At 38.0% G+C, this 18,239-nt stretch overlaps 1 protein-coding gene across 5 annotated transcripts in view; it reads right to left on the bottom strand.

Annotated features, from left to right (window-relative positions):
• SPTLC2 (serine palmitoyltransferase long chain base subunit 2) overlaps nucleotides 1–18,239 on the bottom strand; it is a 69,335-nt gene that overhangs the window by 42,851 nt on the left and 8,245 nt on the right. For all 5 annotated transcript variants that reach the window (XR_005952524.1, XR_005952525.1, XR_005952522.1 and 2 more), the window contains exons 3-9: nucleotides 17,438–17,592; nucleotides 16,243–16,391; nucleotides 15,787–15,911; nucleotides 10,920–11,013; nucleotides 8,184–8,289; nucleotides 7,136–7,355; nucleotides 5,154–5,280 (exon numbers count right to left, since the gene is read on the bottom strand). Coding sequence is in view for 1 of the 5 variants with exons in the window: in XM_041402993.1 (XP_041258927.1) it covers nucleotides 5,154–5,280; nucleotides 7,136–7,355; nucleotides 8,184–8,289; nucleotides 10,920–11,013; nucleotides 15,787–15,911; nucleotides 16,243–16,391; nucleotides 17,438–17,592 (976 nt within the window). In the remaining 4 variants the exon portion in view is untranslated. The remainder of the gene's footprint in view (nucleotides 1–5,153; nucleotides 5,281–7,135; nucleotides 7,356–8,183; nucleotides 8,290–10,919; nucleotides 11,014–15,786; nucleotides 15,912–16,242; nucleotides 16,392–17,437; nucleotides 17,593–18,239) is intronic.

An 18,239-nucleotide genomic window follows, 5' to 3' on the forward strand; every position in this document is an offset into this window, starting at 1 on the left:
TATAATTCTGGTTTGTCTTTGGAAAGAAAAAGGTAATGTTACAAAATGTCCAACTTCAAGAAACCTAGTGATTAGGCAGATGATTGAACTGCTGTGGTCCTATCTTCACTTGAGGTCCTGATTAACCACATAGAAGTTAAAAGACTAATTAGTCTTTTCTCCTCCAGAATTTAAACAGACCATCTAAGCCTAGTTTGGTTTGTTTTTTTTTCCCCCCCAGCATGCTTCTCCCTGGGCATATTAACAGTATAACAATGGTCCTGAATTCTGAGCAGCTCAGTTATGCTCAATTCTCTGCCAAGACAGCTGTACATTCTTATTATTCTGGTTATAATTGGTTTAACTGACTTCTCTGATTTAACTCGCTCAATATTGTTGCACATAGCAATGACAAAAGTAGAAATTAAAACAAATTTTTTTTAAATGTTCTCACTGATGAGATGGGATCAACTGGCTCTTCACCACTGAGGTGCTGAGACAAATACCAATCTGACTCTGTGCTGCTAAGTGACTGACCAGCCGTCAAAGAGCAGTTATTTGTTTTCAACAGTTTAGCAGCTGGGATGGCCAATGCAACTGCTACTTCCACTGAACCATGTTGGATAATAATCCTTCATTTCTATACAGTGCTCAAGACAACATTCAATCAAAATTTAAGAGCCACCTTGGGCAAGGTCTATCCACGACTTATTCTATACATGCTATGTATGGCTCTGTGTTTAGGTGTGGAATATTTGCCTAAAACTCACAGGGAAGTCAGTCAAACTTGTTACAAATGTCAAGAGGTATAACTACTTTTACTGAATTAAGGTCTGCGGAAAGAAGTAATTCATCTCTTTTACAAGCCATTAGTACTGCCAGCATTAGTTGAAACTTGAAACACACCTGGATTGAAGGCTCATCTTCAGTTTTCAATACACAGGAGAGCAAATTAAGTTTCACCTCTTAAGGTGGTTAACCAGTCTCTAGACTGGTTCCACTTTGCATGTTTTGATTTGCCTGTATCTCACTTATGATTTTCTTCCACTTGCCCCCAGCAACGTTATCAGGGCAACAAAGAGGCTAGGTCCTGAACAGCTACAAGGCTAACAGAGCTCCAGTTGTACAGGATGCATCACTGGCTCTTATGCAAATAACAGAAAGGAGCCAGCTGGATTCCCAGTCCTAGTGAAATTGTAGCGGCAAAAATCTAGCTTTCAACTCAAACCAAATCACTGACGCTGAAAAATTCACCAAGACAGGTCAAGTACTTAACATCATAAATCATAACAATGTCTCATTTACCATGACAAGAACCAAGCTGTCTCATTTTCCCTACAGTCAATTCAAATAACAGCAAGAATCAAGTGACTCTATGCTACAGCTTTCCAGAACTCCATTCCAAGAAACAATTTGTCATCTTTGTGTATGTATACTATGACCTTGAAAAGTCTGCTTATTGTGTCTTTTTATTATCATTGTTTAAAAAGCTCCTTTATCTACAAAACTATCTGACATTCATTCATTTTGTGGCTGAACACAGCAAGAGCAACATTCACCAAACTGCTGACAAGTATCTGCAACACTTTCTCATTAAAGTTTTCAACCATAAAGACTTTGAATTGGAAAACAGTTCCAAAAGTTTGTTTTTGTAGAAAGAAGACTTCTCCTTTTCTCCTGCTCACCTTGCTCTACTAGATATATTAAAGGCAAATGTGATAATATACAAGATATTCATGTACACTGTCACCTGAGGTCTCCAAATAGAGTCTATATGCTCAAGGTGCTCAACACTCTTGAGGATGACTGTTCCTTTGAAGAAATTCTTAAAGGGACCACAGATCAAGTATGTTTTAAGACCCCTTCTAGCCAATTACAGGACAAGACAAGTAATGCAAAGTAAAACAGGATAGACAGAATCTTGATCTAGAGGAGCTGCAGTACTGGAAGAACCCATAGAAGAATCCACTGCTACCAAGAACCCATAAGGTGGCTCTGCCACCTTATTGCTTTAGGTGTTAGCATAGCTTTTGCAATCTGGACGAAGGAACAAGTAATATATTCATATATAATGACACTGCTGTAACTGTCTTCAGGGTGACTGAAGTCTGCTACTTACATGCATACACCTTACAAAGAATTAACAGATTAATTTGAGTAGAAATCAAGACACAAGAAAACTACTCTGCCAGCTAAGGCAGCACATTTGCACATAAGCACGTGTCTTACATTCTCTGTTGAGAAGCTTTTCATAGCATCTGTGTTTTGTCTGCGCAGCCTCCTACCAATATCCTATATAGTCACTGTTAACTTGCTGGAAAAATCTGAAAGGAGACATTCACTTTTTTTAGTTATGTAAAGTTTTAGTAATTACAACACCTTATATTGTAAGTTTGGAGTCTTCAGATGCTTCTTTAGATTTAGAAATAACCTAGACAATTAACACATTCTTGCAATATTATTTACAAAAACCCTTTCATCTTCAAAAACTACTTGGTTCCTATTACTTGTTCCTCAGCTACAGACTATCTCAATCTGACATGACAATTTCCACAAAGATTTGATGACATGGAGGACAGCAGGTTTTACAAATAGCATGTGGTAAACAGAAGCAGGCAGACAAAGAAGCCACAAAGGCTCTTTTCAAGAAAGCACTCTTGAAGCTATTAAAAGATTTAGCTGTGGTCCAAAGCAAAGTTGGGAGCTAGCCATCTACTGTTCAGACTCCAGCTCCAACTCCTGTGCTGTTGTAAAACCGTTGCCCTATCTCAGTTTCCTTTACCGATTCATTCAGCTTGACTAACTTAAAAGCAATGAAATTTTTGTACTACACAGTCAATTCAGAGGTGCTTGCCAGTGACCCCATTTAACACTATTTCTCCACTTGTCTTTCACAGTTAACAACTATTACCAGCACCCATCTACTCCTTATTTTTCATAGTCAAACCAGCTGCAGGCAGTGGTCCTTCAGAGCCCCACTTGTAATTCCACAGAATCCAAACACAAGTTTTTCAGCCAAAGCCCTTAAACAAAGAAAAAATTTTGTCATGCTATCACTAATCAGCTGCTTAGTTCACCCAACTGAACTTTTGCCAACTTCTTCCACAAAAAATGTCTACAAAGTAATATTATCTCTAAAGTCTTAAGACAATGTAAAAAATGCATGACTGGGAAACAGCACACTGCACACTGCACATGGAAAAGCTGATAAATGCAGAAATCATCCTGTGAGGTCCTTATCTTAACTCAAAGTTGACTTAGATGCTTAAAAAGCCAGTAACATTGACAACACCTGCAGCTGAGAAATCCTTTGAGATTTGACAGGGTTCTGGCTATCCAGCTGTCATATCCATCAATTATGAAAAGTGCTAAAGCTCATATAGAAAGTGGACACACAGAAACTTCTTGGAAATGAGACACCTACCAAACACCAAAATCACTCATTTTCTTGTTAGAATGCCTAGGAATTCTGGTACTTATTGGCACCAAATTACCAGGATGTAGCTCAACATGCATTTTAAGCAACATGAGTACATAAATGATGTTTTGAGTTTATTTTTTGGCCATATTTGTTCCTAATCTGGTTTGCCTTTCAGCTCGGATGGATCTTGCTGGCGTAATGGCAGGAGAACAGTGTGGAATGGAAGTTACTTCCATTCTCCTGGCTTGAACAAATACCACACAGTAGCCTCAGAATGAGACAAAAATGCACGAGTTTAAATACTGCAAACAGAAAATCAGTTACACATTCCTTGCTTCCTGCTTCATTAAGCAAAACAGATACTGGAAGAAACCCAAAACAAGCAACGCCTAAGCAGACCGCAGATTGTTGGCAAATCATCAGCTATAAAAACCTCAAGCTAGGTTACTTTTAAAACTACAGCAAAACAATTTTCTGTGTAGTGTGAAGCTTGCTTAATACCTGTACTCAAGAGCAGGCAATCAACTCCTGTATCTTGGTAGAGGTCTCTCACATGGACCACTCGGAAGCACTCAAAGCTAGCACAGACACAGACACAGACTGCTGCCCAGCTGTTCTTGCCTCACTGACGATGTCTCTACTGAGCAACCACCTATACCAACTGCTGGCATTTAAGTCTGTTCTCAGATAATATAAGCAAACCAAATGAAAAGTGTTATAACAGGAAAATTCTCAAGTCATATCTCCAGTGAGCTTTTCCACTGTAAAGTTATGGAACAGGTTGCTTGGTCAGATGACACATGTTCAAAAGCCAATTCATTTCTTCAGCATACACCACCACCACCTCGTGGCCAGATGCCTCAAGCTCCAAGAATTCAATATGTACTGCTGTTAGAATTCTAAGAGCCTCCAAACTAAATGCCACCAACAGTTCCTCAATAAACTACATCAGCATCCTGTGTGAGCTGCTCACATATTTTTAATTACCTGTGAAGAGGGGAAAGTAACCTACATACAAACTGTACCATTTCAGCTGCAAGGCAGCTTAAAGGGCTACTTACTTCATCCTGTAACTCAAGGAGGCTGCTACCCATGGGCAAATGAGACATAAGAATCTGTCATTATAACTTTGAATGCCCAGAGAGTAGCACAAATTTTTCCCTTTTTAACTTCTAAAACGAAACAGGAAAATTAAGACAGTAAAGACAAATATGCTGAATTTCTTCTCCTAGTCCATTAAGTTCACTGATTTTGAAAAATGCCTCCAGCTCCCCAAGTAAAAAGGGATTTCAGAAACATTTCCACATTCACCTTAATTGAGATGCAAATACAAATTATATTAGAGACTAAAATTGAAAGCACTGTCCCTGCAATAAACCAGCACACAACTATAAAAGATGCTATAGAAAAATACTCTGAAAGTAATGTTTAAAGTGGGGCAAATAACAAAGGACAGACAATGGAAAGAAAAAGACAGTAGCTAGAACAGCTTGACAGAAAACAAAAATCAGTACAAGAAAACAGCGTGTCTTAGGCAAGACTAAGATGACTTACCTCTAGCTGAAACTCTTTATGCTGTTATTAGGCTGATCTGCCAAACAGAACTGTAAAATGGTTTACTGACCCAGAAATTCCAACTGCAGAATTACTAATGCATAATTATGCAAGTGTTCACTGAATGTGTTATCTGTCAAAGTGATAGAGGCTCTTTTTGGCTTCCCCTTTCTATATGCTTACTGCTAGAAAGACTCACCAATAGTTGTACCATCTTCACCCATAATGCACTTCACGGAGGTGATGATTTGCTCCACAACAGGAGGTGACATTGATGTTGCATATGCAGCACTGTGAGAGTATGTCCTGAGGTAATCAATCAGTTCCTAGCAAAACACAAGAGGCATCAGACATGGCCTTCCCAGCACTCAGAGAAATGCTTCTGTCATATCTTCAATCACAATAAAACAGGGCACCACAAAAAAACTCTTTCAGAATGCCCCGGAACAGAACAAGTATCTCCGGGATTAATTTTACAGTACAAGAAACAGCAGAAACATGACAACTCATAATAATGTCACAGTGCAAGAACGTGTGTTGATCAGAGACAAATGTCTATGACAGACTTGTTTAGCTAACACCATCAACAGTGGATTACAACAAAGGTTTGCAGTATGTTTGCATTACCTGAGCTGTGCCCAGGGTGAGTTTCAAAAGTGTTTATTGTAACAGTGCAAATATAAAGAAAATGAAATAGTGGGGAGCAGGATCCATAGGTGTTTATGGATCATGCTCAATACACTTTTTTCCCCACAAAAACCACCAAACAAGGGAACAGGTCACAAAATCTCTCTTGTTCATCAGCACAATATAAATACAGCAGTAGGTGTCATTTGAGAATGCACGAACCTCAGCCTAACCCTTCTGCATTTCCCATTTAAACACATCCTATTTCTCTTAGAGGGCAAAAGCAGCTCATATAGGAACAAAGGACCAATGCACCTTACACCTAGGCTGCTAGTTAACTGTAACAAAACCATACTAAAATATGATAAACATCAGTATGAATGCCAGGAGAGATTCTGTCTTTTGCTACCACAAAATGAATAATGACAGCTCTGTAGCCATCACAAGCTGCAAATGTATTATAAAAACCTCCGGAAGTGTTCTGTTGCCATCTGCCTAGGGTCAGAGTTGAAGGAAAGGAAGTCGTAAAGGGACTTTGAAATAAACTAGATAAGAAGATGTAAGGCCTCTTACATATGAAGTAATCCCTCAATCAGTAGCTAAAACGGTTGCAAAGGCCTCTTAGCAGCTTTACCTTATGCCATGTAGTCAATCCCACTAGCTCACTACCTTTGGAAAAATATTTATATGATTTTTTTTTTCTGGGGGAGCTGTTGAAGTAATTTTAATCTAACTGTAGTAAACATCCCCCAAGGAATATCTCCAAGTTCCATCTCCATTTATGAGTGGAGGTAATTATCACAATTAATGCGTAAAAAATTATTGTCCTGGTAGGAAAATGGTAGAATTTTACCCTCCAATAAAGCTTAGAAGCCTGATCTGTGAGATCAGTTATTTTATGACATGAGAAAGGTGACACAGGGAATGGTCTACACCATCCCTCTGAGAATTAGAGGTTAGGCAAGTGCAACACTTATAGCTGTACTTTCCAATAGAAAGAGACAGTTACCAAAAAAAAAAATACCCCCAAAACATCAAACAAATAAAATGCCAAAACAAGCAAACAAACAAAACCCTAAACCAAAACAATCAACCAGCCAAAAAAGAAAAAGGGAAAGTGTCATTTCAGAAAGCGAACTGCTTGCACCCAGGGGAAATCAATTCTACCAGACTAACCTAAGAGGATTTTCCCCCAAATGGTTGAAAAACTTAAGCTTTTTGCATTTTTCCTTCAAGTCTCATTAAAAGTAACATCAAGAAATCCCTGCTTCCTGGCTCCTAGCCCTTCCTAGAAAGGTATTACATCACTACTGTATGTTCTGCAAACTCAGATCATCACTGACCATGTGAGAACTACAAAATTAAGAGGTATTTTACTAGACTAGACTCTTCTGAACTGTAGACTTCCACAGCATTAGACAGCATGTAAAATTATGAAACAAATGGACAATAGAGTACTTGAGGAATAGATTAAATTTGAAATGCTTAATGAAGAATTCCACCACCTGCCTGAAATGGACTTCACCACCAGCCATGAGATTCCCAGCTTTTTACCTTCTTGCCCCCAATGTATCCTCCTGCAGCTCCAAAGCTTTTCGTGAATGTTCCCATCATAACATCCACATCTTCAGGATTGAGTCCAAAATAATCCACTACACCCCGGCCACTGGGACCCAGGGCACCTATACTATGAGCTTCATCAAGGTACAGATAGGATTTGTACTTCTTCTTAAGGGCAATCACTTCAGGCAAACGGACTATGGATCCCTCCATACTGTTGAGAAACAAAAATTCAGTATAAGTTGATTTAATTGCTGGGACCACCTCATAGAGACTAAAATCACTAAGCTTTCATTTCTTCACTCTTTTAGTGATTACAAACGCTTAAAATTTGCTAGACCATCACAGTCTGCAGAGATGTACCTCTCCTCCTTGCACCTGGGGCCCAGATTTCTCCTTTCTACCTGTTCAGCATCTCTGGGATGCTGACACAGAGACTAAACAGCAGCAGCAACAAGAAGTTAGGCACAGGAATGTGTTCAGTGATAACTCATTTATAAAATTATCTCAGTTTTACTTCCACTCTAATGTCAGTATTCTGACTTGACATCTACTTACCTGATGTTTCTGAGAACTGATTAGGCTTTCATTACTAACACTCCAAAACACCACATTTTGTACTGAAAGTCACTAGGATTTAAATGCCTAACACAGCTGTGCCTACTGCTCCTACTTGCTCTTAGCAAAAACATTAAATATGTGCAATTCCTTTCACACTGGCATGATCTAGTAAGCACAGAAAGAATGGAATGGACAAGCAACTTAAGACCTCAGCTCCGATGTAAGTAATCACTTTTGATTAATTAATTTCTACAATATAATCAGGATGTGGAAACATTGTGATAACATCAGGTGCAGCTACAGTTCTAGCAACAGAAAGCCCAGGATGTGAGACATACACGTTGTAATGTAGTTAACAGATGAGACCAACGAAGTAACTATGAGGTGACAATATTCATCGTTTGATTTGGCAAAGAAACCCAAACACTAAGCATTCAGATCTCACGTGGAGGGTCTTAGGAATATAAAGAATAGTTTGTACCTGTATATTCCTTCCACCAAGATAAGAATTTTTTTCCAGGGCCTCCGTGTACGAGGTTGCCCATGCACAATAGCATCTTTGAGCAGCTTCTCCAGGCTTTGCATATCTGCACCAGAAATTACTGTTAAATGGTACCAAAACAGCTACTAGCTTCTTTGACATGATTAAAGACAGCAATATTCCAAAAAGGCACAAATTGCTCCAGCATGGAGGACAGACCACATACAAGTCAATAAGCACAGGCTTCATCTACCTACAGGCCCATGGATGAGACTGAAGGGAAGAGGTGACTCTATGAACTCCAAGGAAGAATTTCATAATTCTAAACTAAAAGCACAAGTTAGAGCATTAGGCACAAACAAAGAAAGTGGGGGTGTGTGGGGGAAATAAAAAAGGAAGGTATCTCATTCTGATAAAAAGAGAAGGCAATTAAGTAGTACAAATGTCCTTGTGGATAGAAGTAATTCAGAATAGAACAACAGAATAGAGCTAGAACATAACAAGTTCAAGAATAATAAATTAAAGAAAAGAAGATAGACCAAAGTGCAGGAAAACAAACAGGGCAAGTGTACTTTTTAATTTATTTGTTTAAAATTGAAGGTATTGGAAATGGGAACAGGAATCCTCTAAACCAAGGGAGAAAAGGAAAAAAAGAGAACCACCAGTGCAGGAAAAAAGACAAAGTTCACCTTATCAGAAACTAGACAGATGAAACTGTTAGTGGAAACAGATTCTGAATTCTTACAAGCTTTGGTTACCAACACTTGATGTGATCCTTAGAGACCTAACTAATGTGAACAAATACATACACGTGAAATCAGTCCTGAAAAAACCCCAAGGAAAGGAGCCAAGATGGGATTAATCAAAGCATAAAAGCCAAGTGCTGAGCAAGAGATGGATATAAACACTAGGGCATGAAAAAGAGCACAAATTAATAATGGAAAGAGAACTGGTAGACTAGTGCAGTTGTAGCAGCAAGAGGAGCTAAACAGCAAAGTAGGTCACTTAACGTACTGTTAAGACAGCTAATGTTCAGAAAGTCAATGATGAAGAAGTCAGCAGTGTAGTCCCTGTCTGCAACAGGCCTCTCAATGGCAGAAAAACAAGGTTAGTGCAACTAGAAAGAACAATGGAAAATAAACTTCTAGTCTAATTTTTCAAGAAGGAGAGGAAGATGAGTCTGAGCTTAATGAAAAGGACAAACTACAGAATAAGGCAGGAAAAAAAATAAAAACATTGAACAAGGAATGTCAGGGGAAGCTTTCATTCTCCCCCCAATTTCTAAAGATCTGACTATGAACGAAGCCAACAACATCTCAAGAAAATCACATTAAATGGCAGCATTGAGTATAACAAGAGTAGGACTGAGAACACATACAGAAATATGAACTGAACATCATCTTGACAGGCCAAGATCACTGTTTGCATTTTGCCTTGATTCTAACATGCCACTACATTCTCTTCCACAAAAACCCACCATCTAAAATGTTTCTAGAGTATCTCACAATTTCACCAGGGGAAAGCACATTCCTACAAATCATCTATTGTACACATTCCCACAAATCGTCTATTTTTCATCACAGCAGCTTCTAATCCTTCTCCCTATAGCCAGAACTATGTTTGTTAACAATGTTCTTTGAAATTCTGCAACTGACGCAACGTTCAGAAGTATGTCCATACAAATGCAAGAAGTTCAATGCAAAGCTTTTGTAACCTTGCCCAGCAACCAAAATTTATGAAGAATTAAAAAGAAAAAAGAATGTTACCAAATGCTCTACTTTTTTGTAAAACAAATTATTCAAATGATACAAAACAAGAAAAAGTGAACACAAAAGAAACAGTAAGCACAGCAGAGAGAATCCACACTATCAAGTAGGACAAAGAAAGAAAAATAATCGCAGTCACCCAAGTTTTGCTGTTACCACTACAAACTTCAAAGACAACAAGAGCCATTGTGATCTCAGAGACTGATACCATAAAGGGTATTAGGAGTACCTGAAGAACCAAGGTAGTTCTTACTTATCAAGAACAAGCACATGCCTCTTTCATCAAGAGTAAGAGAAGGAAATCCTAGGTACCTTTAACCTGAAAGTTACTAGAAATACTTCCTTTGGAGGAAGATGAAACTAAGAAATTTAAAAATCTGTGTATTTTGGAAACAAATACTTAAATACTTAAAGCAAGTAGTTGATTGAACTTAATCTATGTTTCATGTTCCAAAAAATCATTTTAGTACTACATTGTGCCAATTCATGACTGTCTAGTTTAGCTAGGACATCTGCAATCATAAGCTTTTGTTACTGTAGGAGCATGTTAGCATCCAGTTCTAAAATTAAACTTTGCTATACCCCAAATTGTAACCTAGACCCCTACAGGATTGCATCATTATGTGACACACTGTTAGAATAGTCTAACCTTGCTGAGCTACCCAAGCATGGCAGAACAAGAAACCATGTCAAAACACCAGTGTCCCTAGACTTGCCAAAGGGTAGCGTGTTCTCCTCCACAAGCAGAAGATGCAGGCCAGAACAGCTTCAGGATAAAAGTGTTATTAGTTGGGACAGAATACATTAAAAAAATCTGATTCAGAATGATTCAACTTCCAGTAGCAGCAGTCTTCTGACCTTTTACATAACTAGCAATTGATTTCCTTGCATGAAATTCAGCTATGAGAAGATAGAAAATATGGCATCTGATCTATAGCATCTGCAGAAAAGCAGAGCCCACCATACTTACTGTTGTGCTTAAAGATTCGAATAGTTGCTCCTGACAGTCTTGCTCCAAGCACTAGCGATGCATGATTCAGTTCATCACTCAGAATCAGACAGCCCTGAATCAGAAGGGGAAAGAGGAAGATATTGAAAAGGTTATGTTTCACAGCCAAGAATGTAAAATCTTTCAGCTCTGAAGCACTCCAAGAACATTTAAGAAAAAAAAATTCCAACATAAATGCACGTAGTCCAGGCAAAACTTGCTAAGATCCAATCTGCAGCCTTAGTACAGCAAATAAAAATACACAACTGCTCTTAACTGAAAGAAACACTCAAGTTACATTTTTCCTGGAAGTCCTGCAGCTGAATCTCCCTGAATATGTCATGCTGTTGATGAGTACTCATCCTCCTCTGCAGTCAGGTAAAACAGAGAGCAGAGCAGCTTGCCACAGTCCACTCAGCAAGTCCACAGTGCTGCTAAGAAACAGGACAGTGAAGAGCTAGGTTAAAGGCCTTCTCAACCTTGCACTATTACTTTCATTAGGAGGCAACCACTGACTAAACCCACGTGTAGATGGGGTAATATACAAGAGACAGAAAGTGGAAAACAGAATTGCATGGTGAACTGGAGAAGTTTTCTAAAGCCATTAAATATGATACTGAATTAATTTGCTTTTTCAAAAAACCCAGAAGAGAAATCCTTGGATAAACATTAAAACAGGATATGTATGTTTTGAGAGCAGCGATGATTACAGGTCAATAACTAACATGCTGAACATTTAGCCACAGCATTATCACTGTGGACTACAGGAATGTATGTATATTGGGGGATTCATATATAAGGATGCAATAATATTTCTAAATAACCTTGGCCCACTCCAATTACTATGCAAACATGCTGCAACTTTAGAATGACTTTGCTCAGTTAAAAATCTAGAAAGGGTGTCAAGATGCTGAAGACCTAACACTGAAACATACTCATTCCATACTTCTCTGATAACAGCTGATGGAGGAAGCAATCAAGATGATTCCTCTGCAATGGGAATTACTAGAAAGGACTGTGAAAAGCATTGCCTATAGTTATACCAGTAGTGTCACAGACAACAGGAGTACTTTGTCCAGAACAAAGGAGACTCTGCACTAGAACTGCAATGCACCTACAAACCTTCTGCATTCTGGGAAAGCTAGAGACTGGTTTTCCCCAGAAACTGCCACAAATGCCATGTGCTCATACTGCTGCTACAAACATTCACACTACATGTTTCATAGACTTTGGCATATGAAGTATGGAAATTTCCAACTAGTGTTTGCTCTTTGGAACTAATATATCAGACAGAGTATGTATACATCAGAGGACATTGCTGTTAAACACTACTGTATCAAAAGAAGTGAATATAACAATCCAGTCCTGGCATTCCTCTTGAATGGTAAAAAGCAGGAAACGTGATAGTTTAAAAAAAAAAGAAAATAAGAGATTCATTGCCTAGAAAAAGCTTTTCCAGGAAAACAAGGACAAGCTTTTGGTGGAGAAAGCAGATTTAACAAATTATTGAGTGGCAGCCTCTTTTTACCTTCTGCTAACAGGACATTCAATTAGAAACAAATTAATTTGAAAGTGCATAAGTAATAACTAGTCTATTACTGTCTGCCACTAGAAAGAGGGCAATGGATCACGTAAGGCACTGGCACAGTACAGCAATCACTGATGATTATATGTAAAACTGAGTGATGCTACTACAAGGGTAAGACTTCAGTTGCATTTATCAGCAAATTTATATTTGAGAAAGCATCCAGGACAAGGCTAGCAGGAACTGGAGACAACACTACTTGGGCTCTAGAAAAATATGTCAGTGAAGATCAGGCTTACCACCACATCCTGCAAGGCTGACTGAAATGAATGCCACATTTTACTACAGAGTGCTACGTACATGAACTGTGTAATTCAGTCCTGAGCAGTTCATTTTACAACTCATTTATATGTGGAAATTAATGTGCTTTCTTACAACCAAAAAAATATCCTTCAAGCATCACTGTTCTAACTCAACCGTCTAGTCTCTCTCCATCCAGAGCTATGATGAAAAGCTCTGTGCTAAAGGCAGTACAGAACAGTATTATTACCTGAACAGTGTTATAAACTGACTCTATTAATGACACTTAATCCAAAACAGGCAAGTTTGAGAGTCTAGCTTAGCCTCAAATGGTCTAACAACTTCTGACCAACTAACCCTCAAATGTCCCATTATCTGTGGTCTCAGCATACTTGGCAGTGACTGCATCAGGCACATGACAACCTGGCTGTGAACAGAGGGTCTCTGCTGCTGAAAACTGCCAGGTGCAGAAAGACCTGGTTTTAGTGATGCTTTAACAGTGCTGAAATAAAACTTTCAGTCTACACCAACTATACTTATTTTCAGCATCTGCTTAGTAGAGGCTGCTGTTAACGAGGCATAGTGAATAAAGATCAACCAAATAATGATGAAGCTTTTGAATTCCTTTTGCTGACTAATACTGATCAAATTATGGCATAGAGATGGATCTAGTCAGACTGTATATGTTGTTAGTAAAAGAGGATTCAGTAGGAACATAAACTAAGTGCTTCAGGATTCCACAGAGCAGAAAAAGAACAGGTGGTCCAGTATATGTGAGCAACTGTACTCAGCAGCTTGTTTTTAGCTAATTAAGTAGTAATACAGGAGCCCAGATACCATTAACTTGGAAGATATCTTGTGTTCCAAGCAGCTTTACAGTTGAAAATGTAAGTAGGACATGCAAAAGGACACAGTCATTAAAAAAAAAAACAAAACAAAAACAAACCAAGGGTTTAATCAAGCATGAGAATCTCTGAGCTTTACTGAGGACTGTCAAAGCATTGCCAAACAGGTAGTGCACACGCAATTAAATGTGTACTGGGTGGTGCCAAAATTCAGGATTTATGTGTCCTTATTTGCAGACAATGAAGAATCAAATACGCAGTGAGAAGCAACTTCAGGCAGCCAAAAAAAACCATTTAGTGAACATTCTGAACTTCAAAATGGTTCATTTGACAAGAACTCTCTTCTTTACCAGAGTGCAATTTCCATTTGGAGTATTCACTTGAGTATAAGGGCACTTGTATTGTTATGAGGCAAAAGCTTCTTACTACTTTATTTCAAGTGTACAAGAAACTAAGTATCCTCATGACTAGCCCAGTAGGGATTGCCGTATTATTTGTGACAAGAGCTGGTTTACTAAAGTGAGTTGCACAAAAAAAGGTATGTTACATGCCTTGAAATTTACTGTTCAGATTCTCTTAATGGTTGTAAAACCTGCTGAAGTTCAAAGGTGAAAACTCAGGATCCGAGTAAGGTGTCTCAAGGGTATGCTCATAAGGTATTGAAGATATACAGTGGGCTCCACATAGAAAAAAAGACTGAGTAAGTGTGCAGGAGTGAGTAATTTGTAGTGACAACAACGAGCTATCTTCTTAAATGCACCTGACAGTGTGTACTGAATCTGAAAGGTCTCACAGAAATCCTGAATCACTTTTCTGTTGAATATAAAAGTGAAGAGATGTGGAAAGACAATGAGCTAAAAAACGCAGGTAAAAGATACTTCAGAAGTAACATATGTTTCTCAGATTAATAGCACTGCAGAAGTATATTTAATCCAAAAAGATTAGCTTTAAAGCACTGAATTTCTCTCTAGCATGAGACTCAAAAAAGTTTTTTTTTAATATGAAAAACATTTGATATTTAAAACAGACCAAAAGAAAAGGCACATTATGTAGACAGTGCTACTTCCTTGTTAAAAAAAACAAAATAAAACAAAAACAAACAAAAAAAACCAAAAAAACAAAAAAAAAAAAAAAAAAAACAAAAAAAAAAAAAAAAAAAAAAAAAAAAACCAAAAAAAAAAAAAAAAAAAAAAAAAAAAAAAAAAAAGTGTGCAGGAAGACGCTGCAGCTAATGCGAAAGAGGATCAACCACCAGGAAGAACAAGGCAGCAAATTTATGATCTGTAGATATCATACATGGAAGATTTAGGAAGTAATCTCAGGAAGCGAAAAAATAAATTAAATAAAAAGAAAATAATTCACTACACAGGGGCAAAGAATTCCAATAGACTAGCATTATTAGGTTGACAGTGAATCAGTTGCCAAAAAAAAAAAAAAAAACCAAAACCTGTTCCAGTACTTGCACTATTTTACCCTAAGTATTAGGTTGACAGTGAATCATTTGCCAAAAAAAAACACAAAACCTGTTCCAGTACTTGCACTATTTTACCCTAAGGAGGAACTAAGAGAACATGTATTTTGCATCAGATGAGGCAAAAAAAATCACTTTTATTTCATTTTCTAAGAACTAAAATAGCATTGTTGGAGATAGTAGCCAATTAGTCTGAGTGTCCAGTGTTTCATGGGACACACGGTGAACATCTTGAGTCTTTACAGTTAACCTTATTTCCCTCAAACAACCTTTCTACTTCTTCAAAGGAAGGAATTTTTAGCTGTCACTCAAAGATAATAAATTCTCTATGCACCAACATACAATTCAGCTTATCTGTGTAGCTGACAGTCGGTTCTTAGTGTTTCAAAAGCACCAAAACACCTTCAGTCAATCAGTCTGTCAATCAGCCACCATTTCACACACCAAGGAGTAGCCTGAGGAAGCAAGTCTTAATATGCCAGGCTTTCTCCCAGAGAGAAAGTTCTGGGCTGCTACTGGTCCCATGGATGCTGTTCCCCAAAGAGAATTTTGCAATGGTTAGAGATGCATTCTGTGACCTACAGTTTCCATAGAGAATATCTGCAGGGGCTGCCACTAAGGAAAAACAAAAGCAAACAAGTAGCTTTTAGAAAAATCATCCACTAGAATCTTTGTTAGGTGAGCTTTTGTCCATGACTTAAGCCATACCTTGCCAACTAAAGCAGGAATATTCATAGAGTTTGTTGCAAATCCCATTCCATATGCCATTGCAGATTCCACACCTAGGAACCTGGCAACTAGCTTTTCCAGCTCCTCATGCTTGTCCAAGTTTCCTGCACATAAAACAAATGGGAAATTCAGAGTAAGGAGAAGTTTTCACTATTGCTAAATTCTACAAAGACAATTTCCACCAACCAAGCTATGCTTTATTTAAAGGCCCATAAGGGAACACTGAAAAAAACCCATATATGAAAACATAAGTAAGACAACTGTTGTGCAACATAAACTAAATCCAGGAAGCCAATTTGTCTTCACTGAAATAAAAGCTGCTTTATCAGTTAGACTAAAGTTCAATGCTGAACCAACTAATGTTTTAAAGACCTGCAATCAGATACAGACTTTGAAATAAACATTCGGGGAACATACTACCGTCCTCCAACTTACCCATCTCCTGCCTAGTGCTGCACACCCCAGCTCCATACTGGGACAGAACTTTAGCAGCTGCTTCTTGGCAAGCCCCAGTCTTCTGTGCAAACCCAAGGTAGTTGTAGGAACCCATATTTATGATGTCTTTTATCACTCTCCCTGTGTATCTGTGTTTTAAAAACAGCACAAGTTAGGGTGCCCAAAATTTTAAAAATTATCTATACCAGAAGATTATTATTTCACTTTCCTAGACTATACACTGAAATGTTAAAACACAACAGAACCAACCATTAAATTATTTCAGTACTGCCTCTCATCATCAAACTGCAACAGTCAGTTAAAAAGATTCTCTTTCTATCCTACAATCTCAAAATAATTCCCAGAAGAGTTTACATTTACAGGTGAATTTGCTATCACACATGAAATTGCTTGAGGCTTCTCAAACCATCTGTTGCTCTGACATGTTTCTCCCTCCATCCCAGAAACATACAACTTATCTTTCAATTACAAAATAACATCTCCAGATCAATTAACTTGGCAGCCTCTCAAGCGGGATATCCTCTAACCACAGAAAGGAAACACATCTGGCACTTCTGTGCTAACAATACGTGACAAGGAGAACAAGGAAGAAGTTCAGCAGAAAAAAAAGAATTGTAATTGTTTTGCCCTTGAAAGTCAAGAAGAGACATAACTAGTTTCACCAAGTACTGTGCTGCAAACCTCTTCACATCAAACCTGTGATATGCCACTTCCAATTTGTAAAAATCCTTTATTGTATTTCTCATTTTGTTTCTACAGACTACTTCAGTTCTGACTCAAAACAATCATGCTAAATTCAGTTCAGACAGCAGCATTTAATTAAAGTGGCAAAACTTCTTCTCAATCAACACAAAGTCACAAGCAGCAGTGCAATCCAATTTATCCACACCAGGCTCATGTCATCATGCACAAAGGTATTAATTTTAATACAGGTGTATGTCCAGAAAATCTTAATACAGTAAAGCAGTCAAAAGATTATATACAAATCAGCACCTTGGTGGCTAAATCTATTTCAAAATTGCAAAATTCATTGATTTGAGCTGCTAGAAAGCTCAAACTTTCCTAATAAAGCTCAAAATCCACTGTTCCTTTAATCTCACAGCCTACAACTTGCCCTTAGAGATCCTCTATTTTAAGACAGCTCTTGCAAGTGTTTTCTTCAGTTTTGACTCACGTGAATGTCCAGTTATAGTCATGGGAAACTCTCTCCATCATGTCCACTTTGGCCCCTGGCACACTGCAGATTGGACGGTTCCAGCTGTCCCGAATGCGCATGTAGAGGTTTCTGTTGTAGAAATTTTCAAAGTCCTGGTACAATGGGACAAAGTCCTGAAACACATCAAAAACACTCAAAGTAAAAGGAAAATATATATAACAGTAAAATAAGAGTAGCAGGAATAATTCTTATCTGTCATTCTGGCGTATTGAAAAAACTCAAGAAAACACAAAAGATAAAATAACCCCCTTCATTAAATTGTGGGCATACAATCTTTTCAGGAGAGGTATAGTCAGCCTTTGAGTTAAGCAGAGCAAAGGAACATGCAATGGCTTTTTGGCACCAAACCCTGCTGTACTGAATACACAAAGACTTTAAAAACTAAGGTGCTCTACCATATTTTATTCTGTGCATAAGGAATGCATTTAATATAGCACTACTAGTATTATTTTACACATTACCATTAGAACCTTCCAAAATTTTTTGTATTCAATAGAAGCTAATAAGCTGCATTATGGTACCTCTCTTCTGCACAGCTTATCAACACTGAAGTCCCACATGATTTTTATGAATGAGCTTTTCCTGAATTTTAGTTTCCCTTCCAATGTTTTCCAGGAAAAGTAAGTGACTGCTTGAATGGATAAGACAAGAATGTCAAACTAACTGTGGCAGCAAGGACATCTGAGCACTCAAGAACATTTTTTTCTTGCCCCAAAGTCACAAGATTTCCTTTTTACTATTTAATTAAAGAAAGTTTGAC

Source organism: Onychostruthus taczanowskii, unplaced genomic scaffold, assembly GCF_017590055.1.
Source record: "Onychostruthus taczanowskii isolate IOZ18803 unplaced genomic scaffold, ASM1759005v1 scaffold1, whole genome shotgun sequence".
NCBI classification, from domain to species: Eukaryota; Metazoa; Chordata; class Aves; order Passeriformes; family Passeridae; genus Onychostruthus; species Onychostruthus taczanowskii.